The 16805-nt window shown below is 33.8% G+C and overlaps 2 protein-coding genes across 2 annotated transcripts; both read left to right on the top strand.

Moving 5' to 3' along the window:
- Positions 1–3002: 3002 nt before the first annotated feature.
- Positions 3003–4562, top strand: LOC143577790 (protein LURP-one-related 8-like). The gene is made up of 2 exons (XM_077061518.1): positions 3003–3399; positions 4199–4562. The coding sequence occupies exons 1-2, from the start codon at positions 3121–3123 to the stop codon at positions 4559–4561; spliced, it is 642 nt and encodes a 213-aa protein (XP_076917633.1). The 5' UTR covers positions 3003–3120; the 3' UTR covers position 4562.
- Positions 4563–11849: 7287 nt separating this feature from the next.
- Positions 11850–15216, top strand: LOC143577785 (2,3-bisphosphoglycerate-independent phosphoglycerate mutase-like). The gene is made up of 9 exons (XM_077061514.1): positions 11850–12045; positions 12844–12971; positions 13164–13314; positions 13420–13623; positions 13717–14141; positions 14316–14508; positions 14599–14694; positions 14803–14955; positions 15041–15216. Exons 1-9 carry the CDS (start codon positions 11884–11886, stop codon positions 15200–15202), a joined length of 1674 nt encoding a protein of 557 aa, XP_076917629.1. The 5' UTR covers positions 11850–11883; the 3' UTR covers positions 15203–15216.
- The last annotated feature ends 1589 nt before the right edge of the window (positions 15217–16805 follow it).

The raw sequence follows: 16805 nt of genomic DNA, 5'->3' as shown, positions 1-16805 counted from the left end.
CGCTGAACATTTACAACAATGAGTTATACACTAAATTGCAACTTTAATTATCAAGGTAAGTCAACACATACTAATCCTACTCGCAACTCTAAAGTTTTCTAATAAACTTTTTTTTTTATCTAAAGTTTATTCAAAATATAATATAGTGTTTTTTCATATTAAACCGTTCGTGTCATTCTACGAATACAGTTGTTGGTTTCTGGTTGATGTTTCGGACAAACTTTGCTTCTTTTTGTGTTCGGGTTCAACCCACGAAAGCAACCTGTTCAAACTCTTAATTATTTACTATTAAAAATATGTGTTACGGTTTATTTGGTATTCAAAATAATTCTACCAACACATTTTTATATGATAAGTTATGATTCATTAATATTACGGTATGATGACTTAAAAAACATAATTATCTTCAGTCTCTAAAACTAAAATATCATTTTTTTAAAATATAATTAGTAAAAAAAACATTACATAAAAAAGAGAACTTAATGACAATAATGACTAATTATGTTTTACCTAATTAAATTAGACGGATGAGAGAGACAAATTAAAAAGTACCCATTTTAGTAAATAAGTTTCAAACTAAATCTAATTAGTAAATAAGTTTTATAACTACACCTATTTAGTAAAAAACAGTTAAAAGAGAATAAACTATCAAGAACTTAATAATAAAAATCCTTAATCATCATTAATCCGAGTTAATTAATTTAATTTTGGGAAAATCCCTAAAATAGCCTATCTACAAAATGAGATTCCAACTTTGTACCATAAACTTAATATTTCCAAAAATGGCCCTCACTAACTCATCTTTGACCATGTATTAGAAAATCTAACGCGTCTTTGACGACATGTTAGCATAACACGTCGTCCTCATCAAAGACGCTTTGGATTTCCTAACACATGGTTAAAGACGCCAACACGTCGTCAAAGACGCGTTAGATTTCCTAAGACATGGTCAAATATGAGTTAGGCCTCCAAACACGTAGTCAAAGATATGTTAGCATCAAACGCGTAGTCGAAGATATGTTAGTTTTTTGTTTGTTTTTTTAATATTATATTTTTATAACTAGTTTTACTTATATTTGTTTTTCTTTTATAACTTTTAATATATAAAATTTTATATTATTTCGAATATACTGACGAGAAATGTTTACTTTTATCTACGGACCGACATAAATTTTATTTAAAACCGAGCGGGGTTAAATTTTATTGAATATTCGATATTGATTTGGCACGGCTCGTGTTAGCGTCTTTAACCATGTGTTAGAAAATCCAACGCGTATTTGACGACGTGTTATGCTAACATATCATCAAAGACGCGTTAATTTCCTAATACATGGTTAAAGATGAGTTATAGAAGGTCATTTTTAAAAATATTAAGTTTGTGAGACAAAGTTAGAATCTTATTTTGTAGATGGGCTAGGGAATTTCCCTTTAATTTTTGATATTTTATAACAAACGGTAAAACAATAAGAAAATTAGGTCAAACAAATGTATAACGTAGCCGCCCATGAAAGGTCATATTCTTCTTGGAGGTTTGGGCCCACTTCTCACCGCAAATTCATTCTCAGCCATTAATTTTCATATTTTCTTAATATTCTATCACAATACAAAACAACAAACATAATCTGCTATACAAATGTTAAATATCTCTAATAATTTATAAGTAAAATAAATAAAATGTTTGTGGGATAATATTTTTCAATTTTTAATGCAAAATAATATAAACCAGTAAACGTGTTCTCGTGTTGCGGTGGAGTTTTATATTGACTGAAAACCATAACACAGAAGATTAGTATTGTTAATTCTTAAAGTAAAAGAAATGTCAATATATACTTACGTTTAATCAGTGACGGATCCAGGAATTTTTTTCGAGTGGTGCACTACGTATAAATGCTTTAATTTCAAAGAGTCGGACATAAAAAAATTCCGGGTCTGTTTGAAGTTCGGGTCGGTTCGATGGTTCGGAGAAAGTTCATTACACAATAAAAATACGATAAAATAATAAAAGAGGCACCGTCATTATAAATTAAAAAACACATAGTAGAAATACAATAGTCTTACGAGTTAAAAAAAACAAACACTTATAGTTGTTCCCTACGTGTCTCCATCTTTTGAAATCGTTGCATTACAAACTAACATATTAAATCTAAAGAAACTAACAAAAACTATCGGAGAACAGGTTAGCGGCTGTATGTGTGTGCTTGACTCTTGAGAGAATGAGAGGCAGCGGCTGCTGCGGTTATGTGGTAAAAGTTAAAACCCTAATATGATATTGGTATAACATAATAAGGCTTGGTTAAAGAAAAAAAAAACAACAGTTCAAAAACAACGCAGCAAGTCCAGATCAAACTCGCGACCTCACCTGTACAAAACAAACTCTTTACCAGCGAACCAACGTATATATTTGAGAATAGAGTGGTTCCTTCCAAATTTATAAGGTGGTTCCTATGATGTTTCCTATATAAAAGTACACTATTATTTCGAAACTCGGGTGGTTCCAGAGAACCACCCCTTTTATATATAAATCCGCCCCAACGTTTAATCACGTTTTGTATTATAAATGTTCATCTACTACGTATGTAGGCTAAGGGTTATTGACTATTGTATGTCATACATATCAGTAGATTTATGAGTAGGTTTTCAAGAATGTGTGAATTAATCATTGCAAAAAAATATACGTGATAGCCATACATGACTTGTACATTTATAGGTTATATAACGACACGAAATTGTTTATATTTTTCTCAACTTAAAAAAAGTCAATAAAACTACATTTCAATCACTTTCTAACTTTAGAAATATAATAATTAAAAATAATTTATATTATTATCTGGTATACTCGTTTACAACTTTATATCTTCACCAATTAAGAAAAACATTTTAACGAATAGTACCTTTTTAAACTGCATATGGTGACCTTATTACCCCTACCTTTTTCTCAAAACTACAAAAACATCATTCTCAGTCTCCACATACTACTGGGGGTATTTTTGTCATCTTAAAACATGCTAAACATAGTATATAACCACCTCTTCACCACTTCTTACATCAACTCACCAACCAAAGTACCAAACACAAGAAACCCTAATCCTCTCAAATTCTCTCATAATAATAATTTCAGTTATGACAAAAGTTTACCCTAAAACTGTTATTCCCGCCCTAAATTCTAACAATAAACAACGGTTATTTACCGAACCTTCAACCGCCGGTCGGAATAATAATAATAATCCGGCAGTCCTCACCGTGTGGAAGAAGTCGTTGCTCTTCAATTGTGATGGATTCACCGTCTTCGATTCGAAGGGAAATCTTGTGTTTCGAGTCGATAATTATGCCGCGGGCAATAAGGCGGAGATTGTTCTCATGGATGCTTCCGGCAACTCTCTCCTCACCATCCGCAGGAAGGTATGTATACATATTCATAGTGATGCAAACGAGCCGAGCAACCTGAGATCGAATCGATTGATAGCTTGAAATAACCGAGCCTTAAAATAAGCTCATTTAGTTATTGAGTCCAAGATCGAGCCTTGTATGGAAAAATCGTTTAGGCTCATCTGAGTCTTAAAGAACTTTATGTATTTTTATGTTTGGCAGCCGAGCTTGAGCCAAGCTTTGGCTCGTTTAAGGTACTGCATACGAGCTCGAGCTAAGCTTAGGCTCATTTAAGGCATTTCTTATCAAATAAAAATAACTAAGAAATATATAAATAAATTAATAAATAATAAAAGAGCCAAGCACGAGCTCGAAATCTCATAAGTCAAAATGAGCCGAGTTTAGGCTCGTTTAAGATTTTACTCAATATATAAAATAATTAACAAAATATAAATGAAATAATTAAAAAAAATAACCGAACTCTCACTAACTCATAAGTCAAACGAGTCGAGCTCTAACTCATTTAAGGTACTGCATATATGAGAGATCAAGCTCGAGCCGAGCTTAGGCTCGTTTATGTTTTTACTCGACATATACAGATAATTATAAATGTATGTAAATAAATTACTAAATAATAAATGAGCTGAACTTGAACTCATGCTCTCATAGGTCAGAACTAGTCAAAGCTTAAGCCCATTGGAGCTCAGCTCAGCTCGCATTCATAATTATATGAATTTATCGATTTAATTTGCCCTAGGTGGTGTTTTCTTCTTGATTTTGAATTTTGGATCCAATTTAGGTCTGATTAATGTTTAATTTGTCAATTGAACAGAGATTAAGCCTCACGGAGAGTTGGCTAGTGTACGATGGAGAAACGACGACGAATCCTCGTTTCTCGGTGTCGAAACACGTGAATATCCTGAACGCTAAATCGTTGGCATACGTTAGCACCACCGGATCACCGAAAAACAGGAACAAAAAGAATGTGGCGTATGAGATCGAAGGCTCTTACTCACAACGATGTTGCGTCGTGTATGACGACAAACGACGCCGCATTGCTGAGCTCAAGCGTAAGGAAGCTGTAAGAGGAGTTGCATTCGGCGGAGATGTTTTCCGTTTGGTTGTACAACCAGAGATTGATTCGACGGTTGCGATGGCTCTCGTTGTTCTTCTGGATCAGATGTTTGGTGGTTAGTCCAGAAGGTTATCGTCTTAAATTCAAAATTAGTGGATTCTGTCTCATAGTGGGAGGTCCTGGTTATAACTAATAGACGTATATGTTATATATTAGTCTATTAATGACAAGAAAGACGTCAGAGGAGTATTGTAAATTTGTCGTAAAAAATATTTACAAAATTGGTATATTATCCATTAGGGTACATAGATAGCATATGGATCATGCTATTTTCATTATGAGTCATAGAAGAAATAAAAAATCATGAATATAAGGCTCTAAATGTGATCTTGCTTACCGAAAAATGGAGATTGGGATTGAATTAGTTGATTAGATTGGTCTTATTCCTCTTCCTCAGTTTTACCACGGTTATATTAGTATATGTATATTTTGCTTTTTGTTTATTTGATAAATAACATATAAATACATATACGATTTTATACACGCTTTTCGTGTATCTTTTTTGGATGTATATGAAAGAGTATCTCATAAATATACAATGTTAATTTGTGTTGATGATGTAGTTCTTTCATTTGTTGTGGTTTTTTATAAGTCGATATTGATGCACCGTACTATCTAGTTTATTACTATATAGTTTTTCTTTTGTTTTAAATTGACACTCTTAAAACAGTTGCTAAAAGCCAACATGAAAATATAACTTTTTTATATTTTTATTATTATATAAAAACTTATTAGTTACATCAAGGTCATTTTTTATATATTCAATCCTTTTTACAGTATGAAAAAAGTAGTTTTTGAGTACAACATGTTTGTACTATATTACATTTACGTCGTGAACGACCTAAGTACAAGACATGGGCATTCTTGCTTGAAGCAGATAAAAATATAATGCTTATTTATATAGAAAATCATTTTAAAAAGAAACTAATATTAAATGAATTTAAGGCTTTGAGTCATTTTATTCCTATATACTAAAGAGATCACGAACCTATTTTCTATGTCAAATTGTCAATTAAGGCAAGTTATTTTTCTCGACACAATGGACGTCCGTAACTAATCGCTTTATAACCACACTACGTTTCCATTTGACACATTTGTGTCGAGTTGATCGTTTTAAAACTTGAAGTGTACTACTATATGTTTAAAAACCATTTTCTATATCTACACTAATAGAAAAAGGAACTGATAAAGCATGTAAGTAAATACTTAATTACAAAATGATATGTCTTTTTTTTCATGAATTAAAATTTTTATATAACATGGTTGTAATTATATGTCTTTAACCATTTCCCATAGGACAAATCTTTGAAGTGTAACTTCTTCAAACCATGACCCCATTCTATTCATTTTATTAAACAAAATCATGGTGACATCTACAGAAAAATATCCTTAGCTTGTATGTTTCTTTATTCATAATGATATATACTTGTTTAAATTTCAACCGTTCATTTTGATTATTCTGTTAATCTAATTAGTATAAAGAATATTTCAATCTATTCTAGTAATGAAAAGAAGGGTGCACCTTTCACCATCAAACCTTCAAATAATGAGTTGATGCTAACTAAGAAAACTGAATAATCCAGAGGATGACTACAAGAAATATGTCAATATCAATGGTTTTTATAGATTTAAAAAGACAATAGTTTGGTTGTTTATGTCGACCAAGACACATCTAGAATTACCTATATAAATTTTAATATATTTATATTAATAATATATAATAGTATGCCAAAGTTTGAAAAGAAAAGCGGGTGGCGTTTCAGTTTCACGAAAAATGATGATCATGAAAGAGAGACTTGTTGGGTTATGAAGGCTTTGGGGTGGGTTTAATTATTTATTTGACGGCTCGTTGTTTGTATCTTGTTCTTCAAGTTGTACACTCTGCAATGTAATAGAAATCTTTTATATATTGAGCTAATTAAAATAAACCCTGGTTGCAGTCGTAGATGTTTGTCACTTTCGTGTTCTTTAATTTTCTTATTTTTTGTGTGAGATTCATTTATGTGTTGTGCGTTCCATTGCGCCACTTGATTCTAACAAGACAAGACACTTAGTTTTATACGAGTTTTACATGTGTTAAAAAAGTTAATTCCTAACAAACTGAATTTCTTGATCGTAAATTATTATTATTTTTTATATTTTTTATTATGATTTGATTGCCTTAACCAATATTACATAATTGTGATAGATCTATATGTCGTAGCTATGATTTTATTTTATTAATTAAACCATCTGAAACATATTTCCTGTGCCATTAAAGTGAATGAAGCACGTTATGAAATTTTCTAAAAAATAAAAAATATAATGAAATAGTTATTGACTTAATGTGTTCATTTTTATTACGTTTACTACATTATGCAAAGTATCTTTCATGAAGTGCATACTTTACACGTAAATGAAGAATATATTATTAGGTACAAAAAACATTTATATCCCTGTGAGAATTGATATTGGTTGTACATATGTACGATCTTTAATACATATGAGAAAAAGTTATTAATACTAAAAGTATGAAAGCATACTTTGCTCAATCTTTTTAGAGGTTTAAGCAGATTCTAAAATCGAAGTTATTTTCGTATATTTCTTTCTAGGAGTTTAAATACATGAGAATATTACACACGTTTTTTATACATTTTCTAAAGAACACAAAACACTATTAACTTTAAGTGATTTTAATGAAAAGAAAACCTTAAAATTTTTATTGTCAAAACTTGAAAAGTAAATGATAATAAGCCTAGAATTAACTATTCACATCCAAAATTTGTGAAATATAAAAAAAAAAAAGAAAGAAAAGAAAAGAAGAGATAAACAGGAATTCCAACATAAAGTTCTACATGATGAGAGTTGAGGAGTTATGATAAGAGAGAAAGAATCGAATATAAATAAAACATAGTAAATCTTTAAAAAATAAAATTAGAGGCCCTCAATACAAAGGCCTCAAGCTTGCAAGCTGGCTGTACTCTCCTTTTATACATCACAAATTAAAAGCGTATCTATATTAGTAAGAATATAAATGCTTGACGATAAGTTAAAACATGTTTAAAAGTTTAGTACGATATTATTTATTATTGTGTTTTGTTTATAAAACTTATATGGTATTTGTTATTTTGGATGAATTAATCATTAACTAAGCTCTTGTACCACAGTGAAACAATAATTTTATGATTTATACTTTTATAGCATGAAAAAAGTAAACATAGTATGAACTAGTTTTTAACCCGGCGCGTTGCGCCGGGCAGGTTGGTAAATCCGAACGTTGGTAAGACACAAGCATTACCGGTCCTAAGTGTTGAGCCGGTAAGTTGACGTGAATTCGGTCAGTTTCTGTTACATGTGTTATTGTACGGAAACTAAAACAAAAAAAAGTTATAAAATTGAGATGGAGCATTAGGATAGCGTTGGTCGGTGAAACTCGAGCGTTGGTAAAACCCGAGCGTTATTGGTCCCTGGAGGTGAGTCTATGCAAATTTGGTTGGGTTTTTCACGTTCATTATAAAACCGGACTAAAACGAAAGAATTGTCATTCGGTCAGTTTCGTTACGGTATTATAACTAAAACAAAATGCGCTAAGTCTACGCAAATTATGTCAGTTTTTATCACATCCGTTACGGTATATTTGTATTGGAACTAAACTAATAAAAAACAAACATAACAAAGATAATTAGAAATATAATTATCAAAGTTTAAAACAAAAAACAAACCAACAAAATAAAACTTGGTCCAATAGAATCTTGCCAAATTGACCAATCATACTCCAACGTCACAAAACTTCTTTTTTATATATATTAGTAAAGTAATTGATACGTTGGTATTATTATAAAAAGTCATAACCATTTAAACATTGGAAAATTCTTAAACTAGCCCTTTTAAAGAGAGAATCCCTAAAATTGCCCTTTTTTATCAAATTTTTTTAGAATTTGGATTTTCCAGACGCATTAGAAAAGATAATAATATAGGGATAGCAAGCCAAATTTCTAAAGAAAGTTAGAGAGGAGACCATATTTGAGAAAATAATGAAAGGAAAGTCCAAATTATTTTGAAATCTTGGAATAAAAGTTCAGATTTTTACTAAACTTTTTTTCTTAAAAAACTATTTTTTTATGTTTCCAACATTTTTCGTTCATATTTTCAAATTCCAGGAAAAAGAGATTTTGAAATCTCATCTTGAGAGACGAGATTCTACCACCACTCACCGTTCGCCTTCTACCACCATCGCCACCACGACCCACCGTTCGCCACCACCACCACCCACCGTCCGCCACTACCATCGATCACCACCCACCACCATCGTCCACCATTACCATCCATCACCACCACCCGCCGTCTACCACCCGACGGAAAAGATGAAGATAAACATGAAAATGAAGATGAAAAAGGTGAATATGAAGATGAAACAGATGATGATGATGATGATGATGATGGAGAAGACGGTGGTGGTGATGGATGGTGGTGGGTGGTGATCGATGGTAGTTGCGGACGGTGGGGGTGGGGGTGGTGGTGGCGGTGGTGGTGGCGGTGGTGGATGGTGGCGGTAGTGGTGGTGGTAGAAGGCGAACGGTGGGTGGTGGTGGTGGTGAACGGTGAGTGGTGGTGGCGGTTGTGGATGGTGGCAGTAGTGATGGTGGTAGAAGGCGAACGGTGTCTCTCAAGACGAGATTTCAAAATCTCTTTTTCCTAAAATTTGAAAATATGGACGGAAAAGTTATGATACATAAAAAAATAGTCTCTCAAAACGGTTTTTTGAGAGAAAAAAGTTTAGTAAAAATCTGAACTTTTACTTCAAGATTTCAAAATAATTTGGCTTGTTCTTTCATTATTTTCTCAAATCTAGTCTCCTCCCTAACTTTCCTTAGAAATTTGGCTTGCTACCCCTATATTATTATTTTTTCCCAATGCGTCTGAAAAGTCTAAATTCTAAAAAAATTTAAGAAAAAAAGGGTTATTTTAAAAATTCTCTATCTAAAAGGAACTGATTTTCCCTTAAACATTCGATAAAAGACACCATCAATAACACTAGGGGCATTACAATTTACAAATGCCTGCTTATAAGTGGGCCTCAATGAGTAATGGGCCTACTTTTGAGTTTGCTCTTAATGGAGGCCCATGTGGCATGAATTATTAGGTGTTTCTTTTTACTTTTGAAGCAAGAAACATGATATTGAAGATGAAGTGGCTTTCCTTTACTAGATGCTTCTCGAATGTTCTGTTTATTCTTAACCCGGCCCTCCAATTTTGAAGTTCGTATAAAATTCCTTAAGACTTGTAATTTCGCATTTGATTGTTCAACAAAAGTATTAAGAGTATTTTTTATATATATAAAATACGTAGGGAAAAGTATTTATGATATTATTTAGAGCTAGGAGTTCAAACTTCTATTATTTGTATCAACACCGTATTATGACTTTATTTTATGGTCTCTTATTTGCAATGTTGACGAGGTGCATATAGGGTGGCGACTGGCGAGGGAGATGGGTGGGTTTAAGTGATTTTAACTCGATATTTAGCTACTATTCATGATCTTGTAAAATGATTGCTCTTCTATATATGAGATACGTGATATATATATGAGATACGTGATAAGTTTCAAAACTGATTAATATTTTTATAACTTTCAAATTGTAATCATCTATATTCAAATAGAAGCCACAACTAATCTTCTAGATGTGAAGATAATAAATATGGAATTCTAGTGAGTAGATGGATTAGATTCAAACACTACTTTTGTCGGTTTCCTATCATTACCTGTTAAATGGTCATATAGCCCATACAAGTTACGATTTATTTGATACCATTGCATGGCACGATATTAATAGGATCTCAAGAGTTTCCAATAAGAGCATCTCCTACGGGTGGTTTGTGCCCCTCTCCGAATTGAATGGCAGGGAACAAACGTGGGGGACAGGGGCGGATTTAGTATGGGTTTCCCGGGTTCACGGGAACACATTGATTTTCAAATTTTATATTAAAAAGATATATAAAAAGTATTAGTGAACCCATATGATTTTTAGAAGTGAACTCATATAAAAAAGTTTAAGATGGTATAATGGTAAATTCCTTTAAAACCTTCTCAATCTTTTTGAATTTTGAAAGGTCTCAAGTTCAAGTCTTTTAAAAGCATTTGAAAAGTTTCAAGTTGAAATCTTTTTAAATCCTATTTTGGTAATTTTTTTTTCTTTTTGGTAAACCATTATTGTGTATTTAGTTGGGGTTTTTAATAGCTAAAAAAGAACGTTTTCATTTCTGATTATTTTCAGATCTATTCACCCCATCATGCATCCACAACCCATTTATTGTAATTTTTTTGTTTTCATTTTTAATGACCTTACATGTTTTTTAAAGTAACATATTGTTTTATTATGGTATCGTATTATATAATATTGTCCGACAAGGCCCGCGCAGCCCGAACAATGTAATGCTTGGTTCTGTGAAATAACTGAAATTTGAACACCGAAAAAAGGTAAACTCACAGGAAAAAAATCTAGGATCCGCAACTAGTGAGGGAAGCAAACAACCAGTGATGTTGACTAAAGTTCGTGACTTGGTCTGTAGATATGGACGATCAACCAGACGAGCATGTGGCGCTCACTATCTCAATTTTAATAATTATTAATAGGATTGCTAATGTTTGATATTGTAAAAGAAATGAATGTTTTTAAATAAAAATTTAAAACCTTACATGGCAATTCGGTGTTGAAGATTCTCTAATACTTAGTCGTCATAGTAATAAAAATAATTTAACCAAGGGCTATTATGAACTATGAGTCATACCAGAGGGACTTGTCGACATTAAATAAAAATATCATAAAATTATTAAAGGAAAATCCTTAAAATAATTATTTTTGACCATCCTTTTTTCCAACTTTAGCCATAGTTTTAAAAAAAATAGTCATTTTTTCCCGTAGAATCCAATGGAATTCATCAACCGCCGACGGAAATCATTGACCTTTAAAATCTCGCCACGTGTTAAACTATTTACGGATCCGACGGAATTCGTTAAAGAACCCTGGGATCCGACGATTCTTTTACGAATTTCGTCATATCCAAATCCAATAATATGTTAACACGTGACGAGATCATACAAGTCAACGAAATCTTTAACGAGTTCCGTTAGATTCATTAAAAATTCCGTTAAAACAACGATTTTCGAGTGGCTGCTTTAAATAGTTTTTCAAAATCACGGCTAAAGTTTGAAAATACACGATGCGATTTTGGTATTTTTTCAAGTATTACAGAATATCCCGTAGCATCCACCCACCCACGCACCCACCCTGCTGTCTTGTGCAGCAATCCATCCACCCACCAACTTCATATTCATATATAAACATACCCAAACAACAACACGAGATCCAATCCAATTCAAACAAACTTTGACTGAGAAAACAATGGGAAGCAGCGAGTTCTCATGGAAACTAGCAGATCATCCGAGCCTACCGAAAGGTAAGCTGGTGGCTATGATCGTTCTCGACGGCTGGGGTGAAGCTTCACCTGATAAGTTTAATTGCATTCACGTTGCTGACACGCCTACTATGGATTCACTTAAAAACGTAATCACTTTTAACCTAATGCATTGTTGTAGCTGTGTATGTTAGGTTATATCTCAATCGGACGTAGTTAATCGTTGTTAATTGTGAATTAGATCTGAATAAGCGTGTTTAATCGACGCTAATAGGTACTAATGCTTCTATACATCATTGTAGTTGTGTATGTTGATGTATATCTATTGATTTTTTTGAAGTCGTAAATGGCGAATAGTTTGTTGTCTATGGGAAGTAGTTAATCGTTCTAGGTTAGGAGAATTAGGCGTGTTTAATTGATGATTTTGAACTAGTAGTTTTTATCTAATTTCTATGTATCATACTATCATTGTAGTTGTGTATGTTAATGTGAGTTAGATCTGATCATCTGAAGAATCATTGATGTTTATTGCGTCGCATAGAAGTAGCTAATCGTTTTATGTTAGGAGAAATAGTGTGATTAATCGAAGCTAATAGTTGATTTTGACTATATGTTTTTATGTATTTGATTAGTAGATGCTTTAGTAAGATCTTAATGTGCATTTAGGTTTATGTCGGTCGAAAATTGATCCATTTCTGAGCCTAGTGAGGAAACAATAATATCAAGTGGCAAGGACTGAACAACTTCCATAAAACAGATTTCGGAAACTAAACCACCTAGTTTCAAGGTCTGTTTGATGCTACCAAACTGAACTAATTCCATAAAACAAGAAAAATAAAGTAGATTATCTTTTTTCAAGCTAAATTGAACTGGCTGCGGGCCATTTATCTTGATCTGTTAGTAGCATGGCGAGTTGAATAATCTTTAATGTTTGTATTTTGTTACAGTTCGCCCCTGATAAATGGAGATTGGTGAGGGCTCATGGTACTGCTGTGGGGCTTCCCACTGAGGATGACATGGGTAACAGTGAAGTTGGACACAATGCTCTCGGTGCTGGAAGGATCTTTGCTCAAGGGTGATCTTTCTCTCCTTCCTTTTGATACTAATTACCTCATTTCATATTTGTTTTTTTACTTTGTAAGCACAACATGTTTAGAAGGAGATTAGTAGATTACATGCTTTTGCAGTATAATGCAATTGAATGATTATTTTTCTCTAATGCTATGTAGCTGACCTTTACTTGCGAATCTTTGTTTCTTTCTTTTAGTGCAAAACTTGTTGATCTTGCTCTTGCCTCTGAAAAAATATTTGAAGATGAAGGTTTTAATTACATCAAGGAATCTTTTGCAACCAACACCTTGCACCTTATTGGGTTGATGAGCGATGGTGGTGTGCACTCTCGTCTTGATCAGTTGCAGGTATATGCAATTAAACAATATAACCATTCAATAAGTATCAATTACTTAACATTCAATGATTTATTAACTTCATATTCATCATTCATGTATATTGTTGGATTGCAGTTGTTTCTCAGAGGAGCTAGCCAGCGTGGCGCCAAGAGGATACGTGTTCACGTGCTTACTGATGGTCGTGATGTTTTAGATGGTTCAAGTGTCGGTTTTGCCGAAACACTTGAAGCTGAGCTTTCAGATCTCCGCGGCAAAGGTATTGATGCACAGGTTGCATCTGGTGGAGGGCGTATGTATGTCACCATGGACCGTTATGAGGTAACCTTTTCATTTTCATTTTGCAATTGATAAGGTTACATTAGTGCCACTATTTGTTGATAGGATATTTATGCTTGCATGTTCGTTTTGCAGAACGATTGGGAAGTTGTGAAACGCGGTTGGGATGCACAAGTTCTCGGTGAAGCACCACACAAGTTTAAGAACGTTGTTGAGGCTATAAAGACACTTAGAGAGGTCCCAGGTGCTAATGACCAGTACTTGCCTCCCTTTGTCATAGTTGATGACAGTGGAAAGCCTGTGGGTCCCATTGTGGATGGAGATGCTGTTGTGACTTTTAACTTCCGTGCAGATCGTATGACTATGCTTGCTCAAGCACTTGAATACAAGAAGTTTGATAAGTTTGACCGAGTGCGGGTCCCGAAAATCCGCTATGTTGGCATGCTTCAATATGACGGTGAACTCAAGCTTCCAAGTCATTATCTTGTATCTCCTCCATTGATAGATAGGACGTCTGGCGAGTATTTGGTGCATAACGGGGTCCACACTTTTGCTTGCAGGTGAGAATATGTATTCTGCTTGATTTGGCATTATTTTATAAAATCTGATTAATATTAATTAAAAATGATACGAGTTAGATTTGGCATTATTTTATAAAATCTGATTAATAATATTATTATTAATTAAAAATGATACGAAATTTTATTTGACTAGCGTATTTCAATTGTTAACAGTGAGACTGTCAAATTCGGTCATGTCACGTTTTTCTGGAATGGAAACCGGTCAGGATATTTCAATTCCGAGATGGAAGAATATGTCGAGATTCCAAGTGATAGTGGAATCACCTTCAATGTTCAACCCAAGATGAAAGCTTTAGAGATTGGTGAGAAGGCCCGCGATGCTATCCTCAGCGGAAAGTTTGACCAGGTAATGATGATGCATATCAGATAGAAAAATATACGAATATACATATTTTAAGAAATATGTTTTAATAAACTGTTCCATGTGACTTTTTAGGTGCGAGTGAACATACCAAATGGAGACATGGTTGGTCATACCGGTGATGTTGAGGCTACTGTCGTGGCCTGCAAGGCTGCAGATGAAGCTGTCAAGGTAAAAGACCGACTTATCCTTGAAATTTGTTTTCCTAGAAATTTGTTTATGTTAATATATTTGTTTCCTAGAAATTAATCGTTTATTCCAACTGTGTGTGGGTGACAGATGATTATCGATGCAGTAGAACAAGTGGGTGGAATATTTGTCGTGACCGCAGATCACGGTAATGCTGAAGATATGGTCAAAAGAAACAAGAAGGGTGAGCCTCTTCTCAAAGACGGTGCGGTCCAGATTCTCACATCACACACTCTTCAGCCGGTAAGCTATTTTTCACAATTTTTTTTGATGAATCAATGGGTTATAAACCAAAATGTGGAAATGACAGTTTGAATATTATAATCAGGTGCCGATTGCCATTGGTGGGCCCGGGTTAGCAGCAGGTGTGAAGTTCCGCAAGGATGTGCCAAGTGGTGGGCTAGCAAACGTGGCTGCGACTGTGATGAATCTGCATGGGTTTGTAGCGCCTGATGACTATGAGACGACTCTTATTGAAGTCGTTGAGTGAGTATGAGTTCCGGTTTTGACTTATTTAAATAATTTTTTTGGGAACGGTAAACATGTTGCAATGTATGTTTAGTCACAATTTCCAGTTTTGGTGATATAGTTAGCTTTATATTTGAGCATCTTCATGGCTCTCTTGTCCATCTGATGAGCCATATAATGTTACACCGAGTCAACCCACTTAGACTCGGGTCTCAAAAACACTCCAGCTGGAGCGGAGGAGCATGAAGGTCATGTGTTTTTACTTGACATCCGACACGTAACTAACTAACTAAACGCGTAAAAAAAAACCAGCTGTTTGCATCGAGCGCCACATTTTCTTTCTCTATAGGTATGTGAGGAAGTTGAACCTGTGATGCTTATGACTTGAGGTGAGTCTGAACACACTGGACCAAGGCAGGATGATGATATAGAAACTAGTAAAGCAGCTTCTCTAAGATTTAAACAATTCAAAAGAATCCAAAATCCAATTTCACTAGCATAAAAATAAATTTGTTATCGGATGGATAAATTCGATTAATATATTATCTATCAAACCAAACCACCACGATCACCAGTTGAGTTGAGAGTTAGAAACTTAAAACACAAATTAGGCATGTCTGAAATATAATAATAATAATACTGATTAATATTAATATTAGTTAATAGTCCCGTCCCGGCCCGGCCTTAGAGTTAGTTGTTCGGCTCATCATCATCGTCATCATCATCATATGGCGTAAATATAACCCGTTGCGGGAAATTAACCGGTTTGTCAAGGCCGTAAAGCTTGAGAGATTTTCTGTCATAAGCACATGCTGCGAGAGTGCCGGACATAAAAGTCCCGAGGACTACCCGACGGCCATCGGGGTAGGTTATTTTAGCCTTAAACGCACCATCAGACGTACGGTAGACGCCCAGCAACTCGTTCGGGTTCTCCTTCATGCTGTTGTTTTCCATTACCTCTTCCACATTCAGCCGCCGCGGCTGCGGCTTCTTTTTCTTATTCTTATTCGTCTTCTTCACACCCAGCATCGCCTTCACCGCCGCCTCTTTCTTTTTCATCGATGTATCGCCCAACGTCAACGCCGGAAACAGCTTGCAAATATCGAATTCAGGGGTCACGGCTATGGCTGTTGTATGTATGCATGTATAAGTGTTTATTATATACATAGCCGGCTAAAACCAAACCGACTCAACACTCCTTTTCTTTTGTCCTTTTTATTTTTTTTAAATGATTAATAGGTTATTGACGCGTGTATGACACATTAATACGGGTGAAAATATTGAAATTGACTAATAAACACATGTAATTTAAAGGACAACATAAGTTGTTATATGTTTTTTGGGACGACAACATATTTCAAGTTGTAAATAATATTGGTACGAAACAAATGATTGTGAAACATAAAAATAAACCAAAATAACATTCAAATTACAATCTTCAAAAATATAATCAAAAGTTCAAAATGTAAAATTCATATGCTACTAAAGACTTACTTATAAACCATATTTCTTGTTTTATTTATAGTTTTATTTGTAACTTTACCTTTCTTGTCTAATATAAGCATTTTAACTCCGTCTCTACTCTTCACTCTTGATAAGTATTTTAACTCCGACTCTACTCTTCA

Source organism: Bidens hawaiensis, unplaced genomic scaffold (genome assembly GCF_021521415.1).
Source record: "Bidens hawaiensis isolate Kalapana, Puna unplaced genomic scaffold, B.hawaiensis_p1.1 tig00028802_1, whole genome shotgun sequence".
Lineage (NCBI taxonomy): Eukaryota > Viridiplantae > Streptophyta > Magnoliopsida > Asterales > Asteraceae > Bidens > Bidens hawaiensis.
Note: the sequence above shows the minus strand (reverse complement) of the source record. Positions and strands in the feature narration are given on the sequence as shown.

Bases quoted from the DNA above. Each gene is read 5' to 3' on its own strand.
- LOC143577785 (XM_077061514.1), top strand. From the start codon at position 11,884: ATGGGAAGCAGCGAGTTCTCATGGAAACTAGCAGATCATCCGAGCCTA. The intron at 13,624-13,716 runs GTAACCTTTTCA...TTCGTTTTGCAG, and splicing joins TCACCATGGACCGTTATGAG to AACGATTGGGAAGTTGTGAA. The intron at 14,509-14,598 runs GTAATGATGATG...GTGACTTTTTAG, and splicing joins TCAGCGGAAAGTTTGACCAG to GTGCGAGTGAACATACCAAA.
- LOC143577790 (XM_077061518.1), top strand. From the start codon at position 3,121: ATGACAAAAGTTTACCCTAAAACTGTTATTCCCGCCCTAAATTCTAAC. The intron at 3,400-4,198 runs GTATGTATACAT...TCAATTGAACAG, and splicing joins TCCTCACCATCCGCAGGAAG to AGATTAAGCCTCACGGAGAG.